Source organism: Cherax quadricarinatus, chromosome 74 (assembly GCF_038502225.1).
Source record: "Cherax quadricarinatus isolate ZL_2023a chromosome 74, ASM3850222v1, whole genome shotgun sequence".
NCBI lineage: Eukaryota > Metazoa > Arthropoda > Malacostraca > Decapoda > Parastacidae > Cherax > Cherax quadricarinatus.
This window is the reverse complement of record NC_091365.1, coordinates 4,908,813-4,932,663: the sequence shown is the minus strand read 5'-3', so window position 1 is coordinate 4,932,663 and position 23,851 is coordinate 4,908,813. Positions and strand designations below refer to the sequence as shown.

The 23,851-nt window shown below is 40.2% G+C and overlaps 1 protein-coding gene across 10 annotated transcripts in view; it reads right to left on the bottom strand.

Annotated features, from left to right (window-relative positions):
- The window catches only part of LOC128700176 (ipis-1), a 41,249-nt gene that overhangs the window by 6,512 nt on the left and 10,886 nt on the right, over positions 1 to 23,851 (bottom strand). For 5 of the 10 annotated variants that reach the window (XM_070100715.1, XM_070100719.1, XM_070100714.1 and 2 more), the window contains exons 3-6: positions 23,411 to 23,546; positions 21,157 to 21,370; positions 19,639 to 19,853; positions 7,239 to 7,424 (exon numbers count right to left, since the gene is read on the bottom strand). In XM_070100715.1, coding sequence (XP_069956816.1) covers positions 7,239 to 7,424; positions 19,639 to 19,853; positions 21,157 to 21,370; positions 23,411 to 23,546 — 751 coding nt within the window. Of the gene's footprint in view, positions 1 to 7,238; positions 7,425 to 19,638; positions 19,854 to 21,156; positions 21,371 to 23,410; positions 23,594 to 23,851 lie in introns of all 10 variants that reach the window. The other 5 variants (XM_070100712.1, XM_070100710.1, XM_070100709.1 and 2 more) reach the window with 2 other exon arrangements.

The following is a 23,851-nucleotide window of genomic DNA, read 5'->3' as shown; positions in this document are numbered from 1 at the left end:
TTTAAATTAGACAAGTTTAGATTTAGAACGACATAGGAAAGTATTGGTTTGGAAATAGGGTAGTTGATGAGTGGAACAGTCTACCTAGTTGGGTTATTGAGGCTAAAACCTTGGGTAGTTTCAGTTAAAAGATAAAGAATCACACACAAAGTGGGAGTTGTCACAGCTGCTCTTTGCTGATGACACTGTGCTCTTGGGAGATTCTGAAGAGAAGTTGCAGAGATTGGTGGATGAAATTGGTAGGGTGTGCAAAAGAAGAAAATTAAAGGTGAATACAGGAAAGAGTAAGGTTATGAGGATAACAAAAAGATTAGGTGATGAAAGATTGAATATCAGATTGGAGGGAGAGAGTATGGAGGAGGTGAACGTATTCAGATATTTGGGAGTGGACGTGTCAGCGGATGGGTCTATGAAAGATGAGGTGAATCATAGAATTGATGAGGGAAAAAGAGTGAGTGGTGCACTTAGGAGTCTGTGGAGACAAAGAACTTTGTCCTTGGAGGCAAAGAGGGGAATGTATGAGAGTATAGTTTTACCAACGCTCTTATATGGGTGTGAAGCGTGGGTGATGAATGTTGCAGCGAGGAGAAGGCTGGAGGCAGTGGAGATGTCATGTCTGAGGGCAATGTGTGGTGTGAATATAATGCAGAGAATTCGTAGTTTGGAAGTTAGGAGGAGGTGCGGGATTACCAAAACTGTTGTCCAGAGGGCTGAGGAAGGGTTGTTGAGGTGGTTCGGACATGTAGAGAGAATGGAGCGAAACAGAATGACTTCAAGAGTGTATCAGTCTGTAGTGGAAGGAAGGCGGGGTAGGGGTCGGCCTAGGAAGGGTTGGAGGGAGGGGGTAAAGGAGGTTTTGTGTGCGAGGGGCTTGGACTTCCAGCAGGCATGCGTGAGCGTGTTTGATAGGAGTGAATGGAGACAAATGGTTTTTAATACTTGACGTGCTGTTGGAGTGTGAGCAAAGTAACATTTATGAAGGGATTCAGGGAAACCGGCAGGCCGGACTTGAGTCCTGGAGATGGGAAGTACAGTGCCTGCACTCTGAAGGAGGGGTGTTAATGTTGCAGTTTAAAAACTGTAGTATAAAGCACCCTTCTGGCAAGACAGTGATGGAGTGAATGATGGTGAAAGTTTTTCTTTTTCGGGCCACCCTGCCTTGGTGGGAATCGGCCGGTGTGATAATAAAAAAAATAAAAAATAATAATAAATAAACGAGTGAGAAGGGCTGAATTTGAGTGGGACTTGCATACGAGTGGATGGAGTTTTCAGAGCTTATTTCTTGGGTAGCATTGAAAATTGGGTTGGGCAAATGTTTTGTTAGTGGGATGGATTGTAAAGGACCTGCCTAGTATAGGCCAACAGGCCTGCTGCAGTGATCCTCCTTTCTTATGTTTCTTATGATGCTGAGTATTTTAGCAAATGAATACTGAGCTGGTTTAATGAGAATTATCAATATGACCCTTATGGTTTTAGTGCATAAGTGCTCAAAATAACTAATTCTATACTTTCCTGATGCCACCTCCATGTCTACCAACATTATCATTACAATTAAACACAGGGTATTAATTTATTCATTCAATGGTTGTTCCTATTATCAGGATACATTGTCATTAATAATTGGCAATACTCCTCAAACATTTTATTGCTTGTATGCATTTTTACAATTCATGCCAATGCATAGTAGGAAAATAGCTGAATGCATATAATTTTTTTTGTTGATTAATAATGCTCATGGTACTTGGTACTTGGGACCTGACGATCTGTTGGAGTGTGAGCAGGGTAATATTTAGTGAAGGGATTCAGGGAAACCGGTTATTTTCATATAGTCGGACTTGAGTCCTGGAAATGGGAAGTACAATGCCTGCACTTTAAAGGAGGGGTTTGGGATATTGGCAGTTTGGAGGGATATGTTGTGTATCTTTATATGTATATGCTTCTAAACTGTTGTATTCTGAGCACCTCTGCAAAAACAGTGATAATGTGTGAGTAAGGTGAAAGTGTTGAATGATGATGAAAGTATTTTCTTCTTGGGGATTTTCTTTCTTTTTTGGGTCACCCTGCCTTGGTGGGAGACGGCCGACTTGTTGAAAAAAAAAAATAAGTAAGTAGGTAAGTTTATTCAGGTATACACAAATACAGTTACATAGAATTATCATACATAGCAGCATATATACTAGGTAGTAGGTTGGTAGACAGCAACCACCCAGGGAGGTACTACCGTCCTGCCAAGTGAGTGTAAAACGAAGCCTGTGATTGTTTTACATGATGGTAGGATTGCTGAGGTCTTTTGTCTGTCTCATAAATATGCAAGATTACAGGCATGTCTTGCTACTTCTACTTGCACTTAGGTCACACTACACATACATGTACACATTTATTTATACACACTCATCTGAGTTTTCTTTGATTTTATCTTAATAGTTCTTGGTCTTATTAATTTTCCTTTTATATCCATGGGGAAGTGGAATAAGAATCTTTCCTCCGTAAGCCATGCGTGTTGTAAAAGTCAACTAAAATGCCGGGAACAATGGGCTAGTAACCCCTTTTCCTGTAAAGATTACTAAAAAGAATAAGAAGAAGAAAATTGTCAAAGTGGGAAGTCTGAATGTGCGTGGATGTTGTGCAGATGATAAGAAAGAGATGATTGTGGATGTTATGAATGAGAAGAAGCTGGATGTCCTGGCTTTAAGTGAAACAAAGCTGAAGGGGGTGGGAGAGTTTCAGTGGAGAGGAATAAATGGGATTAGGTCAGGGGTTTCAAATAGAGTTAGAGCTAAAGAAGGAGTAGCAATAATGTTGAAGGATAAGCTATGGCAGGAAAAGAGGGACTATAAATGTATTAATTCAAGGATTATGTGGAGTAAAATAAAGATTGGATGTGAAAAGTGGGTTATAATAAGCGTGTATGCACCTGGAGAAGAGAGAAGTGTAGAGGAGAGAGAGAGATTTTGGGAAATGTTGAGTGAATGCGTGGGGAGTTTTGAATCAAGTGTGAGAGTAATGGTGGTTGGGGATTTCAATGCTAAAGTGGGTAAAAATGTTATGGAGGGAGTAGTAGGTAAATTTGGGGTGCCAGGGGTAAATGTAAATGGGGAGCCTTTAATTGAGCTATGTGTAGAAAGAAATTTGGTAATAAGTAATACATATTTTATGAAAAAGAGGATAAATAAATATACAAGGTATGATGTAGCACGTAATGAAAGTAGTTTATTAGATTATGTATTGGTGGATAAAAGGTTGATGGGTAGGCTCCAGGATGTACATGTTTATAGAGGGGCAACTGATATATCGGATCATTATTTAGTTGTAGCTACAGTTAGAGTAAGAGGTAGATGGGAAAAGAGGAAGGTGGCAACAACAAGTAAGAGGGAGGTGAAAGTGTATAAACTAAGGGAGGAGGAAGTTCGGGTGAGATATAAGCGACTATTGGCAGAAAGGTGGGATAGTGCAAAGATGAGTAATGGGGGGGTTGAAGAGGGTTGGAATAGTTTTAAAAATGCAGTATTAGAATGTGGGGCAGAAGTTTGTGGTTATAGGAGGGTGGGTGCAGGAGGAAAGAGGAGTGATTGGTGGAATGATGAAGTAAAGGGTGTGATAAAAGAGAAAAAGGTAGCTTATGAGAGGTTTTTACAAAGCAGAAGTGTTATAAGAAGAGCAGAATATATGGAGAGTAAAAGAAAGGTAAAGAGAGTGGTGAGAGAGTGCAAAAGGAGAGCAGATGATAGAGTGGGAGAGGCACTGTCAAGAAATTTTAATGAAAATAAGAAAAAAATTTGGAGTGAGTTAAACAAGTTAAGAAAGCCAAGGGAAAATATGGATTTGTCAGTTAAAAACAGAGTAGGGGAGTTAGTAGATGGGGAGATGGAGGTATTAGGTAGATGGCGAGAATATTTTGAGGAACTTTTAAATGTTAAGGAAGAAACAGAGGCAGTAATTTCATGCACTGGTCAGGGAGGTATACCATCTTTTAGGAGTGAAGAAGAGCAGAATGTAAGTGTGGGGGAGGTACGTGAGGCATTACGTAAAATGAAAGGGGGTAAAGCAGCTGGTACTGATGAGATCATGACAGAAATGTTAAAAGCAGGGGGGGATATAGTGTTGGAGTGGTTGGTACTTTTGTTTAATAAATGTATGAAAGAGGGGAAGGTACCTAGGGATTGGCGGAGAGCATGTATAGTCCCTTTATATAAAGGGAAAGGGGACAAAAGAGACTGTAAAAATTATAGAGGAATAAGCTTACTGAGTATACCAGGAAAAGTGTACGGTAGGGTTATAATTGAAAGAATTAGAGGTAAGACAGAATGTAGGATTGCGGATGAGCAAGGAGGTTTCAGAGTGGGTAGGGGATGTGTAGATCAAGTGTTTACATTGAAGCATATATGTGAACAGTATTTAGATAAAGGTAGGGAAGTTTTTATTGCATTTATGGATTTAGAAAAGGCATATGATAGAGTGGATAGAGGAGCAATGTGGCAGATGTTGCAAGTATATGGAATAGGTGGTAAGTTATTAAATGCTGTAAAGAGTTTTTATGAAGATAGTGAGGCTCAGGTTAGGGTGTGTAGAAGAGAGGGAGACTATTTCCCAGTAAAAGTAGGTCTTAGACAGGGATGTGTAATGTCACCATGGTTGTTTAATATATTTATAGATGGGGTTGTTAAGGAAGTAAATGCTAGGGTGTTTGGGAGAGGGGTGGGATTAAATTATGGGGAATCAAATTCAAAATGGGAATTGACACAGTTACTTTTTGCTGATGATACTGTGCTTATGGGAGATTCTAAAGAAAAATTGCAAAGGTTAGTGGATGAGTTTGGGAATGTGTGTAAAGGTAGAAAGTTGAAAGTGAACATAGAAAAAAGTAAGGTGATGAGGGTGTCAAATGATTTAGATAAAGAAAAATTGGATATCAAATTGGGGAGGAGGAGTATGGAAGAAGTGAATGTTTTCAGATACTTGGGAGTTGACGTGTCGGCGGATGGATTTATGAAGGATGAGGTTAATCATAGAATTGATGAGGGAAAAAAGGTGAGTGGTGCGTTGAGGTATATGTGGAGTCAAAAAACGTTATCTATGGAGGCAAAGAAGGGAATGTATGAAAGTATAGTAGTACCAACACTCTTATATGGGTGTGAAGCTTGGGTGGTAAATGCAGCAGCGAGGAGACGGTTGGAGGCAGTGGAGATGTCCTGTTTAAGGGCAATGTGTGGTGTAAATATTATGCAGAAAATTCGGAGTGTGGAAATTAGGAGAAGGTGTGGAGTTAATAAAAGTATTAGTCAGAGGGCAGAAGAGGGGTTGTTGAGGTGGTTTGGTCATTTAGAGAGAATGGATCAAAGTAGAATGACATGGAAAGCATATAAATCTATAGGGGAAGGAAGGCGGGGTAGGGGTCGTTATTTTCATATAGTGTAAAGAACCTAAGATAACCCAAAAAAGTCAGACATCTCAACTAGATATGTAATGGCTATAGCTTATAATCCTAGATAAATCAATTGATCTAATTATTAGTTTTAGCTAAACAAAGGCCCTACTCAATGTGTAATTTAAACATACTTGTCTTCACTTCTCAGGTCGAAGATGTATCCACTGGGTATAATTTTCCAAATTCTTTCTTTCAATGCACCGGCTGTATCCTACAGAGGTGGGGTGGTCCAAAAAGAAAAACGAAAGTTTCTCCTACATTTAGTAATACATGTATATACAGGAGAAGGGGTTACTAGCCCCTTGCTCCTGACATTTTACTCACCTCTTACAACACGCATGGCTTACTGAGGAAGAATTCTGTTCCACTTCCCCATGGAGATAAGAAGGAATAAACAAGAACAAGAATTAGTAAGAAAAATAGAAGAAAACACAGAAGGGTACCCACCTAACTGGACTCGCCTAATTGTGGTTGCAGGGGTCAAGACTCAGCTCCTGGCCCCGCCTCTTCACTGATCGCTACTAGGTCCTCTCTGCTTCCCGAGCTTTGTCATACCTCGTCTTAAAACTATGTATGGTTCCTGCCTCCACTACATCACCTGCTAGGCTATTCCACTTCCTGACGACTCTGACCGAAGAAGTACTTCCTAACATCCCTGTGACTCGTCTGAGTCTTCAGCTTCCAATTGTGACCCCTTGTTTCTGTGTCCCCTCTCTGGCACATCCTGTCTGTCCACCTTGTCTATTCCATGCATTATTTTGTATGTTATCATGTCTACCCTGACCCTCCTGTTCTCCAGTGTCATCAGTCCGATTTCCCTCAACCTTTCTTTGTAGGACATTCCTCTGAGCTCCGGAACTAGCCTTGTTGCAAACCTTTGTACTTTCTCTAATTTCCTGACGTGCTTGACCAGGTGTGGGTTCCAAACTGGTGCTGCATACTCCAGTATGGGCCTGACGTACACAGTGTACAGTGTCTTGAATGATTCCTTACTTAGGTATCAGAACGCTATTCTCAGGTTTTCCAGGCACCCATATGCTGCAGCAGTTATCTGACTGATGTGTACCTCCGCAGACGTGCTCGGTGTTATAGTCACCCCAAGATCTTTCTCCTTGAGTGAGGTCTGCAGCTTCTGTCCACCTAACCTATACTCTGTCTGTGGTCTTCTTTACCCTTCCCCAATCTTCATGACTTTGCATTTGGCAAGGTTGAATTCGAGAAGCCAGTTGCTGAACCACATGTCCAGCCTGTCCAGGTCTCTTTGTAGTCCTGCCTGATCCTCATCCGATTTAATCCTTCTCATTAGTTTCACATCATCTGCGAACAGGGACACTTCAGAGTCTATCCCTTCCATCATGTCATTCACATGTATCAAAAATAGCACTGGTCCTAGGACTGACCCCTGTGGGACCCCGCTCATCACAGGTCCCCACTGTAATACCTCATCACGTACCATGACTTGCTGTTGCCTCCCTGTCAGGTATTCTCTGATCCATTGCAGTGCCCTTCCTGTTATACGTGCCTGATCCTCCAGCTTCTGCACTAATCTTTTGGGTGTGTATATAAATATATGCTTGTACATGCATGTGTAGTGTGACCTAAGTGTTAGTAGAAGCAACAAGACATACCCGAAATCTTGCATGTTTATGAGAAAGAAAAAACACCAGCAATCCTACCATCATGTAAAACAAATACAGGCTTTCGTTTTACACTCATTTGGCAGGATGGTAGTACCTCCCTGGATAAATATATACAACTTAAATATTGTACATGATTGAGTCTAATAAATTAAGAATAATAAAACATAATTTACCTTCGCCAAATGTTCATTCAAAAAAAGTGATTCTTCCAGCTTGAACTTAGGTAAGGTGACCACTACTTTGCTTTTATGCATCCTCTTGCCTAAATCATTCAAATCTGTGGTAGCTAGTTTTGCTTCAAGCTCTGCTAATCCATCACGCTTGGTAGGCAACACAAGCACCATGCTCAGTCTAGATCCCTGCAAAAGCCACATAATTTAAGCAGTAGAAAATTTTATCAAGATAAGAGACCTTAAATCATTCAATTCTACAATCTAATACAGTGGAACCTTGACTTACGAGTGTCCCAACATACGAGTTTTTCGATACACGAGCCGTCGCTCGGTCAATTTTTTGCTCTGAGTTACGAGCCAGCTCCCCCTGCTTCCCCCTCAACCCAAAACCTGCACACCTCACTTGATCATCTATGATTTCATGCTTTAATTCCATGGAAATCAACCTCTTTTCATTCTCAGCACTGTCCTTTATACGTACCTACTTTCTTAGGACCCATGCTTAGAAAAATGAAATTTGGCCAAATGACTGTCAAAAATGTAAACAAAGCATGAGAAAACTGCTCCCACAGTGAGGTAAACAGTGCACTAAGTTGATGGCTTTCTGAAGCTCTCATTATTATTATTATTACATATGTATTATTATTATTATTATTATTTTTTCAACAAGTCGGCCATCTCCCACCGAGGCAGGGTGACCCAAAAAAAGAAAGAAAATCCCCAAAAAGAAAATACTTTCATCATCATTCAACACATTCACCTCACTCACACATAATCACTGTTTTTGCAGAGGTGCTCAGAATACAACAGTTTAGAAGCATATATGTATAAAGATACACAACATATCCCTCCAAACTGCCAATATCCCAAACACCTCCTTTAAAGTGCAGGCATTGTACTTCCCATTTCCAGGACCCAAGTCCAGCTATATAAAAATAACCGGTTTCCCTGAATCCCTTTGCTAAATATTACCCTGCCCACACTCCAACAGCTCGTCAGGTCCCAAATACCATTTGTATCCATTCACTCCTATCTAACACGCTTTTCAAGGACGGCCCCTACCCCGCCTTCCTTCCCCTTTCAAATTTGTATGCTCTCCATGTCATCCTACTTTGATCCATTCTCTCTAAATGACCAAACCACCTCAACAACCCCTCTTCAGCCCTCTGACTAATACTTTTATTAACACCACACCTTCTCCTAATTTCCACACTCTGAATTTTCTGCATAATATTCACATCACACATTGCCCTTAGACAGGACATCTCCACTGCCTCCAACCGCCTCCTCGCTGCAGCATTTACAACCCAAGCTTCACACCCATATAAGAGTGTTGGTCCTACTATACTTTCATACATTCCCTTCTTTGCCTCCATAGATAACATTTTTTGCCTCCACATATATCTCAATGCACCACTCACATTTTTTGCTTCCACACATATCTCAATGCACCACTCGCCTTTTTTTCCTTCATCAATTCTATGATTAACCTTATCCTTCATAAATCCATCCACTGACACGTCAACTCCAAAATATCTGAAAACATTCACTTCTTCCATACTCCTCTTCCCCAATTTGATATCCAATTTTTCTTTATCTAAATCATTTGATACCCTCATCACCTTACTCTTTTCTATGTTCACTTTCAACTTTCTACCTTGACACACACTCCCAAATTCATCCACTAACCTTTGCAATTTTTCTTTAGAATCTCCCATAAGCACAGCATCATCAGCAAAAAGTAACTGTGTCACTTCCCATTTTGTATTTAATTCCCCATAATTTAATCCCACCCCTCTCCCGAATACCCTAGCATTTACTTATTTTACAACCCCCCTATAAACATTAAACAACCATGGTGACATTACACATCCCTGTGTAAGACCTACTTTTACTGAGAAGTAGTCTCCCGCTCTTCTACACACCCTAACCTGAGCCTCACTATCCTCATAAAAACTCTTTACAGCATTTAGTAACTTACCACCTATTCCATATACTTGCAACATCTGCCACATTGCTCTCCTATCCACTCTATCATATGCCTTTTCTAAATCCATAAATGCAATAAAACTTCCCTACCTTTATCTAAATACTGTTCACATATATGCTTCAATGTAAACACTTGATCTACACATCCTCTACCCACTCTAAAACCTCCTTGCTCATCCGTAATTCTACATTCTGTCTTACCTCTAATTCTTTCAATAATAACCCTACTGTACACTTTTCCTCGTATACTCAGTAAACTTATTCCTCTATAATTTTTACAATCTCTTTTGTCCCCCTTCCCTTTATATAAAGGGACTATACACACACTGCCAATCCCTAGGTACCTTCCCCTCTTTCATACATTTATTAAACAAAAATACCAATCACTCCAACACTACGTACCCCCCTGCTTTTAACATTTCTGTCATGATCCCGTCAGTTCCAGCTGCTTTACCCCCTTTCATTCTATGTAATGCCTCACGCACTTCCCTCACACTCACATCCTGCTCTTCTTCACTCCTAAAAGATGCTATACCTCCCTGGCCAGTGCATGAAATTACCGCCTCCCTTTCTTCCTCAACATTTAAAAGTTCCTCAAAATATTCTCGCCATCTACCCAACACCTCCGTCTCCCCATCTACTAACTCCCCTACTCTGTTTTTAACTGACAAATCCATTCGTTCCCTGGGCTTTCTTAACTTGTTTAACTCACTCCAAAATTTTTCTTTTTTTCATTAAAATTTCTTGACAGTGCCTCTTCCACTTTATCATCTGCTCTCCTTCTGCACTCTCACCACTCTCTTCACCTTTCTTTTACTCTCCATATACATGTACTCTACTCTTCTTATAACACTTCTGCTTTGTAAATACCTCTCATAAGCTACCTTTTTCTCTTTTATCACACCCTTTACTTCTTCATTCCACCAATCACTCCTCTTTCCTCCTGCACCCACCCTCCTATAACCACAAACTTCTGCCCCCACATTCTAATACTGCATTTTTAAAACCATTCCAACCCTCTTCAACACCCCCACTACTCATACCTGCACCAGCCCACCTTTCTGCCAAAAGTTGCTTATATTTCACCCGAACTTCCTCCTCCCTTAGTTTATACACTTTCACCTCCCTCTTACTTGTTGTTGCCATTTTCCTCTTATCCCATCTACCTCTTACTCTAACTGTAGCTACAACTAGATAATGATCCGATATATCAGTTGCCCCTCTATAAACGTGTACATCCTGGAGCCTACCCATCAACCTTTTATCCACCAATACATAATCTAACAAACTACTTTCATTACGTGCTATATCATACCTTGTATATATTTATCCTCCTTTTCATAAAATATGTATTGCTATTACCAAACCTCTTTCTACACATAGCTCAATTAAAGGTTCCCCCATTTTCATTTACCCCTGGCACCCCAAATTTACCTATTATTATTATTATTATTATTATTATTATTATTATTTATTTAATTTTTTTCAACAAGTCGGCTGTCTCCCACCGAGGCAGGGTGACCCAAAATGAGAGAAAATCCCCGAAAAGAAAATACTTTCATCATCATTCAACATTTTCACCTCACTCACACATAATCACTGTTTTTGCAGAGGTGCCCAGAATACAACAGTTTAGAAGTACGTATATACGTACAAAAATACACAACATATCCCTCCAAACTGCCAATATCTCAAACTCCTCCTTTAGAGTGCAGGCATTGTACTTCCCATTTCAATGCCTGCACTCTTATTATTATTATTATATTATTATTATTAATTATTATTATTGGAGGGAGAGAGTATGGAGGAGGTGAACGTATTCAGATATTTGGGAGTGGACGTGTCAGCGGATGGGTCTATGAAAGATGAGGTGAATCATAGAATTGATGAGGGAAAAAGAGTGAGTGGTGCACTTAGGAGTCTGTGGAGACAAAGAACTTTGTCCTTGGAGGCAAAGAGGGGAATGTATGAGAGTATAGTTTTACCAACGCTCTTATATGGGTGTGAAGCGTGGGTGATGAATGTTGCAGCGAGGAGAAGGCTGGAGGCAGTGGAGATGTCATGTCTGAGGGCAATGTGTGGTGTGAATATAATGCAGAGAATTCGTAGTTTGGAAGTTAGGAGGAGGTGCGGGATTACCAAAACTGTTGTCCAGAGGGCTGAGGAAGGGTTGTTGAGGTGGTTCGGACATGTAGAGAGAATGGAGCGAAACAGAATGACTTCAAGAGTGTATCAGTCTGTAGTGGAAGGAAGGCGGGGTAGGGGTCGGCCTAGGAAGGGTTGGAGGGAGGGGGTAAAGGAGGTTTTGTGTGCGAGGGGCTTGGACTTCCAGCAGGCATGCGTGAGCGTGTTTGATAGGAGTGAATGGAGACAAATGGTTTTTAATACTTGACGTGCTGTTGGAGTGTGAGCAAAGTAACATTTATGAAGGGATTCAGGGAAACCGGCAGGCCGGACTTGAGTCCTGGAGATGGGAAGTACAGTGCCTGCACTCTGAAGGAGGGGTGTTAATGTTGCAGTTTAAAAACTGTAGTGTAAAGCACCCTTCTGGCAAGACAGTGATGGAGTGAATGATGGTGAAAGTTTTTCTTTTTCGGGCCACCCTGCCTTGGTGGGAATCGGCCGGTGTGATAATATATAATATATATATTATTATTATTATTATTATTATACTATTAATAATATTGAGTGAGCTTCAGTTCCCCAAATTAATAATAATAATAATAATACATACACACATACGTAATACATAATAACAATTCAGAATGCTGCCACTAGTTGCCACAGCCGATTTCAAAACATACGGTAAGGAGTCCACACGTTTACATCGCCATAGGAGCATTTCTCTCATGCTTGCTTGTTTGCATTTTTAACAGTAATTTGGCCAAATTTCTTTTTTCTAACCATGGGTCCTAAGAAAATAAGTGCAAAGGACAGTGCTGAGAAGAAAAAGAGCATGATTTCTATGGAATTAAAGCAAATTATATCATTCAAGTTCAGCAGTCAAACAAAACAAATTGTATCATTGCTCATCATATTATGGCCTATTTTATTCATTCTACAGTATATATCATGTTACTCTGTTAATTATATTGTTTATTATGTCATATTAGATGAACTGTGATAGATAAATAAGCTGTAGAGTTGTCACATTGAAATATTTTGTCCTGCCGCTGAGACGGATTAATGGCATTCCAATTAATTTAAAAAGAGGAAAATTTATTTGATATTCGAGCAAATTGAGTTACAAGCTAGGTCACAGAATGGATTAAACTCACAAGTCAAGGTTCCACTGTACAAGTAACACTGGCAAGACATGGATTGCAACATGTTAGCAACACTTATTAGATCCCTGTTTTTACATATACATACATGTAAAGAAAAAAAAAAAGGCACAGTACAGTAACTGGAACAATACACAAATAACCCGCACATAGAAGAGATGCTTACAACAACATTTCAGTCTGTCTTGGTCCAAAATGTCCAAAACATCATCATTAGCTTCTCTCTTTATGTGTGGGTTGTTTGTGTATATACATGTATGTACAAACATTGTCTCTACATCCACAGCAGGACTCAAACCTGCTAACTCTGTATCAGAGTCCACAGTACTTTCGTCTGTTTGCGAATTGTTAAGCATTTCAAATCTCTTTCATTGTCCACTGCATGTGGCAGGATTCGATGAAATAACTTTCAAAACGAGCTTGGTGCCCGGGGGTATGGGGTAACATCGCTTAGCTTTGGCTAAGTGCCCATACTTATCTTGGATATAGCTCTGTGGTAAAGTACTGTGGACTGATACAGAGTTAGTAGGTTTGAGTCCTGCTGTGGACGTAGAGACAATGTAAATAATTTCACCTGTTTGCGAATTGTTAAGCATACATGTATGTATAGGGTATTTGTGGAATTAAACAAGCTCTTCCAGTGTTTATAAGAAATGGTTTCATGAAACTTTTGTACTCCAGCAGTTTGAAATACAGTACTATTTTAAGAACCATGTAAATCCATATAGATATCAGACCTAAATGCATAAATATGATGTTTACAATTTTGATGATGGAAGTGGCAGTGGTAGAAGAAAAGCATAGGAGGGAATTAATATTAAAAAAATGTGCTAGCAAATAAAATATTTTCTTCTACATTTAAGGAAAACATTATTATTGAAATATTGCTTGGATAAGATTTATTAAAATATATCAAGAGGGATGTCCAAGCACTGAACTGCTATTTTAGTAGAACAAATAATAAAAATTAAAGATATATAAAACATGGGAGGAAGAAATAGGAGTGAACTAAAAAATGCAGAATGCCCATACCACAAAAGATGACTTTAAACTATATAGTCATCCACTGAAAAAAAAAAACAGCAAACAACAATGTCAGCTAACCCAACCCCCACACAGTGCTAACCCAGAGCCTTCTCCCAGTTCTAGCATTACTCCCCACAGTGCTGGTGCTGGCCCAGGCTCAGCCCCCAGCCCCAGTGCTGACTAAGACTCAGCCCCCAACCTTAGTGCCAGTCCAGACTCTGCTAGGGACTACCACAGTCACCACTAAAACCTCAAATACACCATCATCGTACAAGACCATAGCCCACATTACAGATGTAGTGGAAGAGTCTTCTTCTGGGAAAAGCAGTTCCCTGGAAACAGGACGGGGTGGCCCTGGCTTGGATACTGAGGATTATAGTGCAGCTAGAAACTGCACAAACTGAGAACACACCTACCAAAAATTCTACCCAACCAAAAATGAAACTGCAAATTCTATGTCTGAGGCATCTGTAAGCATGGAATATCAGGAAAAACAAACGAGACACGCAACTTTGAGCATCCCAAAAATTGTCATGACCTCCTGACTAAAGGAGTGTGTCATTCTCCCTCCTGTAAATTCTTTCACTCGGAAATGTGCCATTCTTCGGTCCTCCAAAAACAGTGCTACAACATCAGCTGCCCTGCATACCATCTAAAAGGGACCAGGAGGTACAGACCTCACAGGACAAACAATAATAGTTATGACAGCCCCAAGTTATTTTTTAGTAGCAGGAAACGAAAAAAGAAAATGGAAGGAAATAGCAAAAATAGTCCTCCACCTTGAAGCCTTTTTTGGACTGGAGGCACAGCCAGTGGCTGCCCATGGCACTCCAGAACCACAACTACTGATGCCAATAACAAAATCCCCCCCAACAAACACAAATTACAACCTCGTTCATATTTGCTAATATACAGGGCTTTAAGCCATCCACCAACAACAAAATACCTTTTATCAGTGGACTTCTAGAGGAGTCAAATGTGATGTATGCAGCCTTCACAGAGATCCATACAAAAGATTACTTTGACAATGAAATATGGATAAATGGGTACAACCTTTTTAGATGTGACAGAAAGAACAGGCAACAAGGGGGAGGGTTGGCCTGTATATCAAAAAGTTGCTCATCTGCAGGGAGATGCTGAGCACCACAAATGATGCAGTTGAAGTTCTAACAATAAAGATTGAGAACCAAAACCTAGTCATCATTGTTGTATATAAGCCACAGATGCAACCTCCCAACAGTTCAAGGAACAGCTACTGAAAATTGATTACTGTCTGGAAAGCCTTCCAGCTCCATCCCCAAAGATCTTACTGCTTGGTGATTTCAACATAAGGTATACAAAATGGAAGAATGTAGCAAATAATGTTATAGCAGAAACAATCCCTTGAGGCAGTGCAGATGGAAGGTCACACACACATGAGCTACCAAATCTGTGACAAACACACCCTAAGTCAGCAGATAGTGGAGCCAACAAGACTGGAAAACACACTTGACCTTATCTTCACAAATAATGAGGACCTGGTAAGAGACAAAAATATCAAAAACAACTAATTTTGATCACAATCTAATCAGAATTCAGACTTGCATGCACAGGGGTCCTGATCAGCAAAATACACATAGCTGTGAAGGTGTCTTCACCAAATACAACTTCAACAACAAGAACATCAACTGGGACCAGGTGAACCATGTCTTAAATGAAACATGTTGGGAAGATATCCTATATAACATGGATCCAAACCAGTGCCTTGAAAGGAACAACTTCCTGGCAGCTGAACTATGTTCAAGGCATATTCCTGTAAGAAAGAAGAGAAGTAAACTGGAGAGAGAAAGATGCTCCCTCTATAGAAGACGACGAAGAATCACTGAGCTCTTCAAGAATGTTAAATTATCTGATACAAGGAAGGAAGCGCGGACCAGGTAAGCGGAAAGTATCGAACTTAAGGAATAGGACTCTTACAGGAGACAGGAGGAGCCAAAAGCGATTAGCAAAATTGAAAGAAATTCGACATACTGTATTTCTTTTCATATGCCAAAAATAAGGCAAATACCACATCTAGTAGTGGGCCCTTGCTCAGACAAGATGGGACTTACAAAGATGATAACAAAGAAATGAATGAGATATTGAAATCCCAATATGACTCTGTGTTTAACGAGCCACTAATCAGTCTAAAGATCAACAATCCAAATGATTTTTTCATGAATGAGCCTCAAAACTCCATCAATGTATGCCATATTTCTGACTCCGATAGACTTTGAGAAAGCCAGTGACAACATGCCTATGCACTCAGCCCCAGGCCCAGACTTGTGGAACTCTGTGTTCATTAAGAACTACAAGAAACCCCTTTCATGTGCCCTAAGTATAATATGGAGAAGGAGCTTAGATATGGGTAAAATTCCAAAATCACTAAAAACAACAGATATAGCCCCATTTATAAAAATCTTTGAAAGAGTACTAAGAAGCACAATTGCAAACCACTTGGATTCCCAAAAACTGCACAATCCAGGGCAACATGGGTTCAGAGCAAGTTGCTCCTGCCAATCGCAACTACTGCATCACTATGATATGGTCTTGGATGCACTGGAAGAAAAACAAAATGCAGATGTAATATACACAGACTTTGCAAAAGCCTTTGACAAGTGTGACCATGGCTAAAGGAATAACTGGCAAAGTGGAGAGATGGATCTTCAACTTCTAACCAATCAAACACAAAGAGTAGTGGTCAACAGAGTTAAATTGGAAGCTGCCATAGTGAAAAGCTCTGTTCCACAAGGCACAGTACTTGCTCCCATCCTGTTCCTCATCCTTATATCAGACATAGAGATGTAATCCACAGTACTGTGTCATCCTTTGCAGACAATACTAGGATCTGCATGAGACTGTCATCTATTGAGGACACAGTTAACCTCCAAGAAGATATAAACCAAGTTTTCCACTGGGCAACAGAAAACAATATGATGTTCAATGAAGACAAATTCCAACTACTCCGTTATGGAAAACTGGAGGAGATAGTAACTAGAACTGAGTATACTACAAAGTCTGATCATACAATAGAGCAGAAAAATAAATAAAGGGAGGGACGTGGGAGTGGTAATGTCTGAGGATCTCACTTTCAAGGATTACAACAGTGCCACAATCACAACTGCAAAGAAAGTGATGGGATGGATAATGAGAATGTTCAAAACAAGAGATGCCAAGCCAATGATGATCCTTTTCAAATCACTTTTTCTCTCTAGGCTGGAATATTGCTGCACATTAACATCTCCATTCAAAGTGAAACTGCAGATCTAGAGTGTACAGAGAACCTTTACTGCACATACAAGTTCTATCAAACACCTCAACTACTGGGAATGCTTGGAGGCACTTGACTTGTACTCATTGAAATGCAGGCAAGAGACATATATCATAGTCTACACTTGAAAAATCCTAGAGTCCTAAATCTGCACACACAAATCACTCCCTACAAAAGTAAAAGACTGGGTAGGCGGTGCAAAAGACCCCCAATGAAAAGTGGGGGCGTGATTGGTACACTAAGAGAAAACACCATAAGTGTCCGGGGCCCAAAACTGTTCAACAGCCTCCCACCATGCATAAAGGGAATTACGAATAGACCCCTGGGTGCCTTCAAGAGGGAGCTGGACAGATACTTAAAGTTGGTATCGGATCAGCCAGGCTGTGGTTCACATGTTGGACTACGTGCACCCAGTAGTAACAGCTTGGTTGATCAGGCCCTGATCTACCAGGAGACCTAGTTGTGGACCGGGCCGCGGGGGCATTCATACCTGGAATGCCCTCCAGGTAGATTCCAGGCAGGAAGATCCCTCAAAGAGGTATTATATTTATAGAGATAAAATAACATTGTTAGGTAAGACACATATGCAACAGTTAGGTATCTTTATTTCGAAACGTTTCGCCTACACAGTAGGCTTCTTCAGTCGAGTACAGAAAAGTTGATAGAAGCAGAAAAGACTTGAAGACGATGTAATCAGTCCATCACCCTTAAAGTTTTGAGGTGGTCAGTCCCTCAGTCTAGAGAAGAGCATTGTTCCATAGTATTGTTTCAGACTATGAAACAATGCTCTTCTCTAGACTGAGGGACTGACCACCTCAAAACTTTAAGGGTGATGGACTGATTACATCGTCTTCAAGTCTCTTCTGCTTCTATCAACTTTTCTGTACTCGGCTGAAGAAGCCTACTGTGTAGGCGAAACGTTTTGAAATAAAGATACCTAACTGTTGCATATGTGTCTTACCTAACAACCTGTTGGTATTTTATACCATTTTAATGTTCAATAAAATAACATTAAACAGATTTTTTTTTTAACAAGTCAGCTGTCTCCCACTGAGGCAGGGTGACCCATAAAAGAAAAATACTTTCACTATCATTCACACAATTACTGTCATTGAAGAGGTGCCCAAATAGGACAGCTCAGATGTCACTGAACAGCCAATATCCCAAACCCCTCCTTTACAGTGCAGGCATTGTACTGTACTTCCCACCTCACATCCAGCTAACCAGTTTCCCTGAATCCTTCACAAAATATTATCCTTCTCTCACTCAAACAGCTTGTCAGGTCCCAAAAACCATTCGTCTCCACTCACTCCTACCTAACAAGCTCACGTTATTATTGTATGATAAAATAAGTGGTAAACCTGTGTGGGTCATACATAAAATTAATGCTTAAATCCATTTTAGTAAACCTACATCCCAGATTATGATAATTTTTTTTTTTTCAATATGGGACACTGAAAAAATAGAAGGTACTGTACTAGTAGTAGAGTAGCAAATTTTCCCTATGTCCACAAAAATGGCTTTACAGAAAACAAGCCGGTGTAAATACTGTTGTAACCATGGGTCTATAGTGACTAAAGAAAGAACTTTATATACTATATTAACCAAACAATGAAAAGGAGGCTATGACAAATACATTAGATGCATGACATAGCTCCTGGTCAAAGAGGCTGACCAGGTTCTTACTTAACAGAACTCAGTGTGAATGCTTTGAGAAGATACCAGAGCAGCGAACGGACATCCCAGTGCATCGTTTCAGTGTAAATAGTTGAAGTGTTGTGCAGTTTTAGAGGGTTTGGTGTTGTTGAGTCAGGACCAGTCAGCGCCTCCCCCCGTCTCCGCTGGGGGGAGGGGGGGCGTGTGTAGTAAACAGTGACTCTCTCATAACGCCTCACCCCTGCGCGTCTCCCCGCCTCACCCACCCAACTCCCAGCGCCACCCCATCTATAGAGGGTACTTCTCCCCTAACCCACGATGTCAGCGATGGCACTGCAGGGAGTGCCGGGCTCACAGGAACTTCTACTACAGGGACAGCATCGTGGAGTTCGACCACGAGGCAGCTGTCAGGTGTGCCACAGGCAGTGTGTACTCAGTTCCTCAAGCTTCAACATCCGTGCACATGAGGGCCTGGGATCTTCAATCAACTTGGCGTCCACCAGGACGCTGACATGTCCCTAGGGCAGCTCTCCATCAGGCTGCTAACGGAGTCACTGGCTTCTTGGACCTCTTGGGGAGGGTCGATGGTGCTCGTGCAAGCAGCAGATCCCGGGGCAACTTGCTGCTGTTTGCAATGGCTCTCTGCCGAGGAGAGACAGGCACCTAGCAACATCTGTTGTTGGGGCATTGGATGAATTCCCTACTATGTTTGTTAACTGCTCATTACTCGGTAATTTGTCTATGATTGTAATCATGTCATAACGTGTTTATCATTCATTACCTTTGAAACTTGTCATGACTGTGACCAGCTCTACCTGGAGCTCATTACCTTTGTAAATTCTCATGATTAATGTGTTTGATTCATTACCTTTGCAATTATTCATGAGTGTGACCAGCTCTACCTGGAGCTCATTACCTTTGTAACTTGGTCATGATTATGACCAGATCTAGTTCATTACCTTTGTAACTTGCTCAGCTATCAAAACTTTGGAGTCCAGTCCCTGGACCAATTATGTACCTCTGTAATCTTTTGACTACCGCCCACAGGATGGGTATGGGGTGCATAATAAACATATTAAACTAACTAAATGCATGACATACATACCAATTATAAGGTGCAGTACTGTAACAAGAAATTTCATAACACATCACTGACCTTATAATCCAATGCTAGAATATCTGCATCCAGGTCCTTATTGTGCTTTAAATGAAAATCAGACTTTACGTTCATCATTGGGATTTTGACACTCTCACTTTCTGATAGCCAAAACATCTGGTCATGTGTATCTGATTTCTTAAACTGATTTTCCCATAGGCCTTTAAAGTAAATTGCATTCACCAGCACCATTCTTGTTAAAGAATCCAATATACCTGAAAAATATTACTGGTATTATTTTTATTATTACTGTATTGTTTTTTTTAACAGACCAGCCATTTCCCACTGAGGCATGGTGACCTGAAAAAATAAAAGTTTTTCTTCTTTTTACACTCAGTAGTTTTTTTTTTCAACAAACTGGCCACATCCCACTGAGGCAGGGTGACCTAAAAAGAAAAACCAGAAGTTTCTCCTTTTAAATTTAGTAAGGGGTTACTAGCCCCTTGCTCCCGGCATTTTAGTCACCTTTTACGACATGCATGGCTTGCAGAGGAAGAATTCTGTTCCACTTTCCCATGGAGGATTTAGAAATACATACTATTACTATTGCTGTAATACAATGTAGCAAAAGAAAATTTATATTTGTTTATACTGTACAGTAAGCCATTAAACTGACAAGGAAAAAATGAATGTTGCAGAGATATCAGTGTGTAGTTTGAGTATTATAGAAAGAATAAGAAGCATAGAAATTATAAGATCGTGGTAGTACAGAAAAACAAGGGAAGTTGAGAAGGTTTGGGCTTTTAGAAAGGGTGGAGCAAGATAAGATGACCAATAGGTTATATAAATCTGAGGTGGACGGAAGAAAAATGCAAAGAACATCACTGGAAGGATGATGAAAGTTTTAAGTAAACTGCAGGAAACCTGATTAGTTTTAGGGATTTGATGTACTGTTGGAATGCATATGCAGGTGTATGCTAAAACACTAACTCGTGCTTTAAACTCATACAATATGCCAGCTAGGTCAAAATTTTAAAACTATGATGCCCTGTATCACTACACTGTCAAGTACTGTATGTGGTGAGCAATTTCACCAACTACATGCTTGTGTATGAACCTTGGGAACATTTTTGGAGACTAGAGAGCATACAAGAACAATTTCATCTTGTCTCATGTGCACCAGTTCAGAAGTTTTACAATGCAGAATGCTCAAATACTACAGATACACAGTAATTTTAAAATTATATTTCAAGCAAGGAAAGTGGGCAGGTCCACAAGGAAACATCCATTTTGATGTGCCTCAACATGGGTCCATGCCCCACTTGAATGTTAATTTTGCATAATCGAAGGTAGGTCTCAACTACTTGAACCATAATTTTTAAGCATGCTAATGAAGTTTAGAACAATGAACGAGTGTACAGCAATTTGTATAAACCAGGATTGATATTGAACACTGTATGCTGCTCCCATTGTACTTTTTTGATGCTTGATTCAGGTAGTATAAAGCCATGCAGCTCAAAAGACCTGATCATTACTTCATCAAATTATTACATAATAAGAAAGTTATAAATACAGTACCTGATGGAATGAGATTCTTAATGCGGGAATTGGTCTCCTTTTCAACAGCATCATTTATCTCCTGCTTTACTTTTTCACTTTCTTCAAAATTTACAGTCTTTGCATAACTCAGGTACTTTTCTTTTAGAATGCATTCAAAGTTACTCAACAAAGTCATTTTATGAGAAACATAAGCCATGTTGGATGTCCTGAGCTCATAGTCAGCTGCTTCAGTCTGCAAAGAAATAAAAAAATATATACTTAAGTAACATTTGTGAAAAAAATGAGGGAAAATAACCAGCTGGACTTGAATCTCGGAGGTGAGAAGTACATTGTCGGCACTGAAGGAGGTGGGGATATTTGTAGTTGGGAGGGCACACCTCCTGAAGGCAAAACCATGATAAGAGTGAGTGATGGTGAGTGTGTTTCTTCCTTTTAGGGTCACCTTACTTTGGTGGGAGGTGGCTCGTGCGTAAAATACTACAAGGAATCTAGCTTTGTTGTGACATTTCTACTATCCAGCTAGAATACATATTGCAAAATACAGTAAGCCAATACAGCTCAGTCCTCAAAGTGTTGTATACAGTATGTGGCAAGTAAAATTTGCTGAAAAATATCTACAGTACATTCATGAAAAATAAAATACAGTGGTCCCTCGTTTATCGTCATTAATCCGCTCCTGGAAGTGCGACGACTATCAAAATAGACGATTTTCGAATCAATTTTCCCAATAAGAAATAATGTAAATACAGTGGACCCCCGCTTAACGATCACCTCCCAATGCGACCAATTATGTAAGTGTATTTATGTAAGTGCGTTTGTACGTGTATGTTTGGGGGTCTGAAATGGACTAATCTACTTCACGATATTCCTTATGGGAACAAATTCGGTCAGTACTGGCACCTGAACATACTTCTGGAATGAAAAAATATCGTAAACCGGGGGTCCACTGTACAATTAATCTGTTCCTGACACCCAAAAGTATTAAAACAAAAAATTTTTACATGAAATATAGATGTAGTACATAAACAATACAGTGGGACATGATGAATGAAACATTAACAGCATAACACTTACCTTTATTGGCGATTCCTCTTAGTGTATGGAAGATTGGAGGAGGAGAGAGATTGGATTAGTTACTGCTTGGAAGGGGAATCCCCTTCCATCAACACCTCAGGTACCAAGTCCTTTTCTGGGGTTACATACTTCTCTTCTCTGTTTCTTAATGCCACTAGGACCAGCTTGAGAGTCACTGGAGTCCTGTCTTGCAAAAAAAGTGTCCAGAGAGCTGTTTCTGGCATCTCTTTAAAACTTCCCTAAAATGGCCCAAGACTGTCACTGTACAAGTTGCCGATATGGACTGCAACATCCTTCTCAGGGTGATATTTCTCCATAAATCTTTCCATCCTACCCGACATTTCAAAAATCTCCTTAATTTCTAAAGAAGGCACCTTCTTCCATCTCTCTTCCTCCTCCTCTTCAGCAAGATTCTGAGCTGCGATCTATTGCTGTTCCTGCTGAAGCTCTTGCAGCTCCTCAGTGGTTAGCTCTTCGTTGTGGTCCTCCACCACCTCTTCTACATCCTCTAAACTCACATCCAACCCCATGGAACTCCCCAATGCCACAGTAGATTTCACAACTGACATAGGCTCATCAGGGTCAGCCACAAACCCTTCAAAATCCCTCTTGTGGACACAATCTGGCCACAATTTTCTTCAAGCAACAACAGCTTCCTTGATTTCCTTTTTCTTTGCCACGATGGAAGATATGGTTGTATGGGGTTTGTTATACATCCTGGCTGGTTTGGCCACACGTATGCCACTTTCATATTGTTCAATGATGTTTTTCTTAAATTCAATCTTATTTCTCACCTTCTTTACCAAAGGCTTGGCACTAGGAGCTCTCTTTGGTGCCATGGTACCTTATTTAGCACTTGCAAGCACTAAAATGAATGGAATATTATGAAATATTTCGTATGAACAAGTGAGGGGACTGTCTCTCACTGGTAAACAATGGCACACTGGCTGGGAAGGGAGGCTGAGGCAGCTCAGAGCCGTGAGTACACGTCCAGGACGAACGATGATTAGCGAGTCAACCGACCATTTGCGAGCCAATGTTTGGACGAAAATAACGCGACGATTTCCGAAAAGGACGACTGTGAAGCCTGACGATTATCAAGGGACCACTGTATATTCTACCGTATATACATGAACAATAAAATACTGTTTACTGTGTATACATAAACAATAAAATACTGATTTATGAAGATTCCCACCTTCAGATCAGTGACAATATCTTGAAAGGCATTATGCATTGCATCCTTATCCTGAGAGAGATGCAGAACTGCATGCACCTCTTTCTCAGTGTTGCCAGCTGTCCCAGCATGCGTCATTCCCATAGCCATCACAATACTAAACGGGGAGAAGAAGAGATTTCTCGAACTCCTCTGAGCTATTTGCTATCAGAAAAAATAACAACTGTATAAGGAAAATGCTTATTATTTTTAAAATATGTATAAATATTAACTTTGTTACTAATCAGTTGATATTGCAGGATAATAATGTTGATGATAGTGTACAGCAATAGTGAAATACTTTCTAAAATTAACAGGGAAATAGTATATTATTGTGCTACTAGTACGTACTGTATGATCTCATGAAATAAAAGCCTAGGCATATTTCTAAGTCTCAAGGACCCCAATGGAAATACTAAGTCT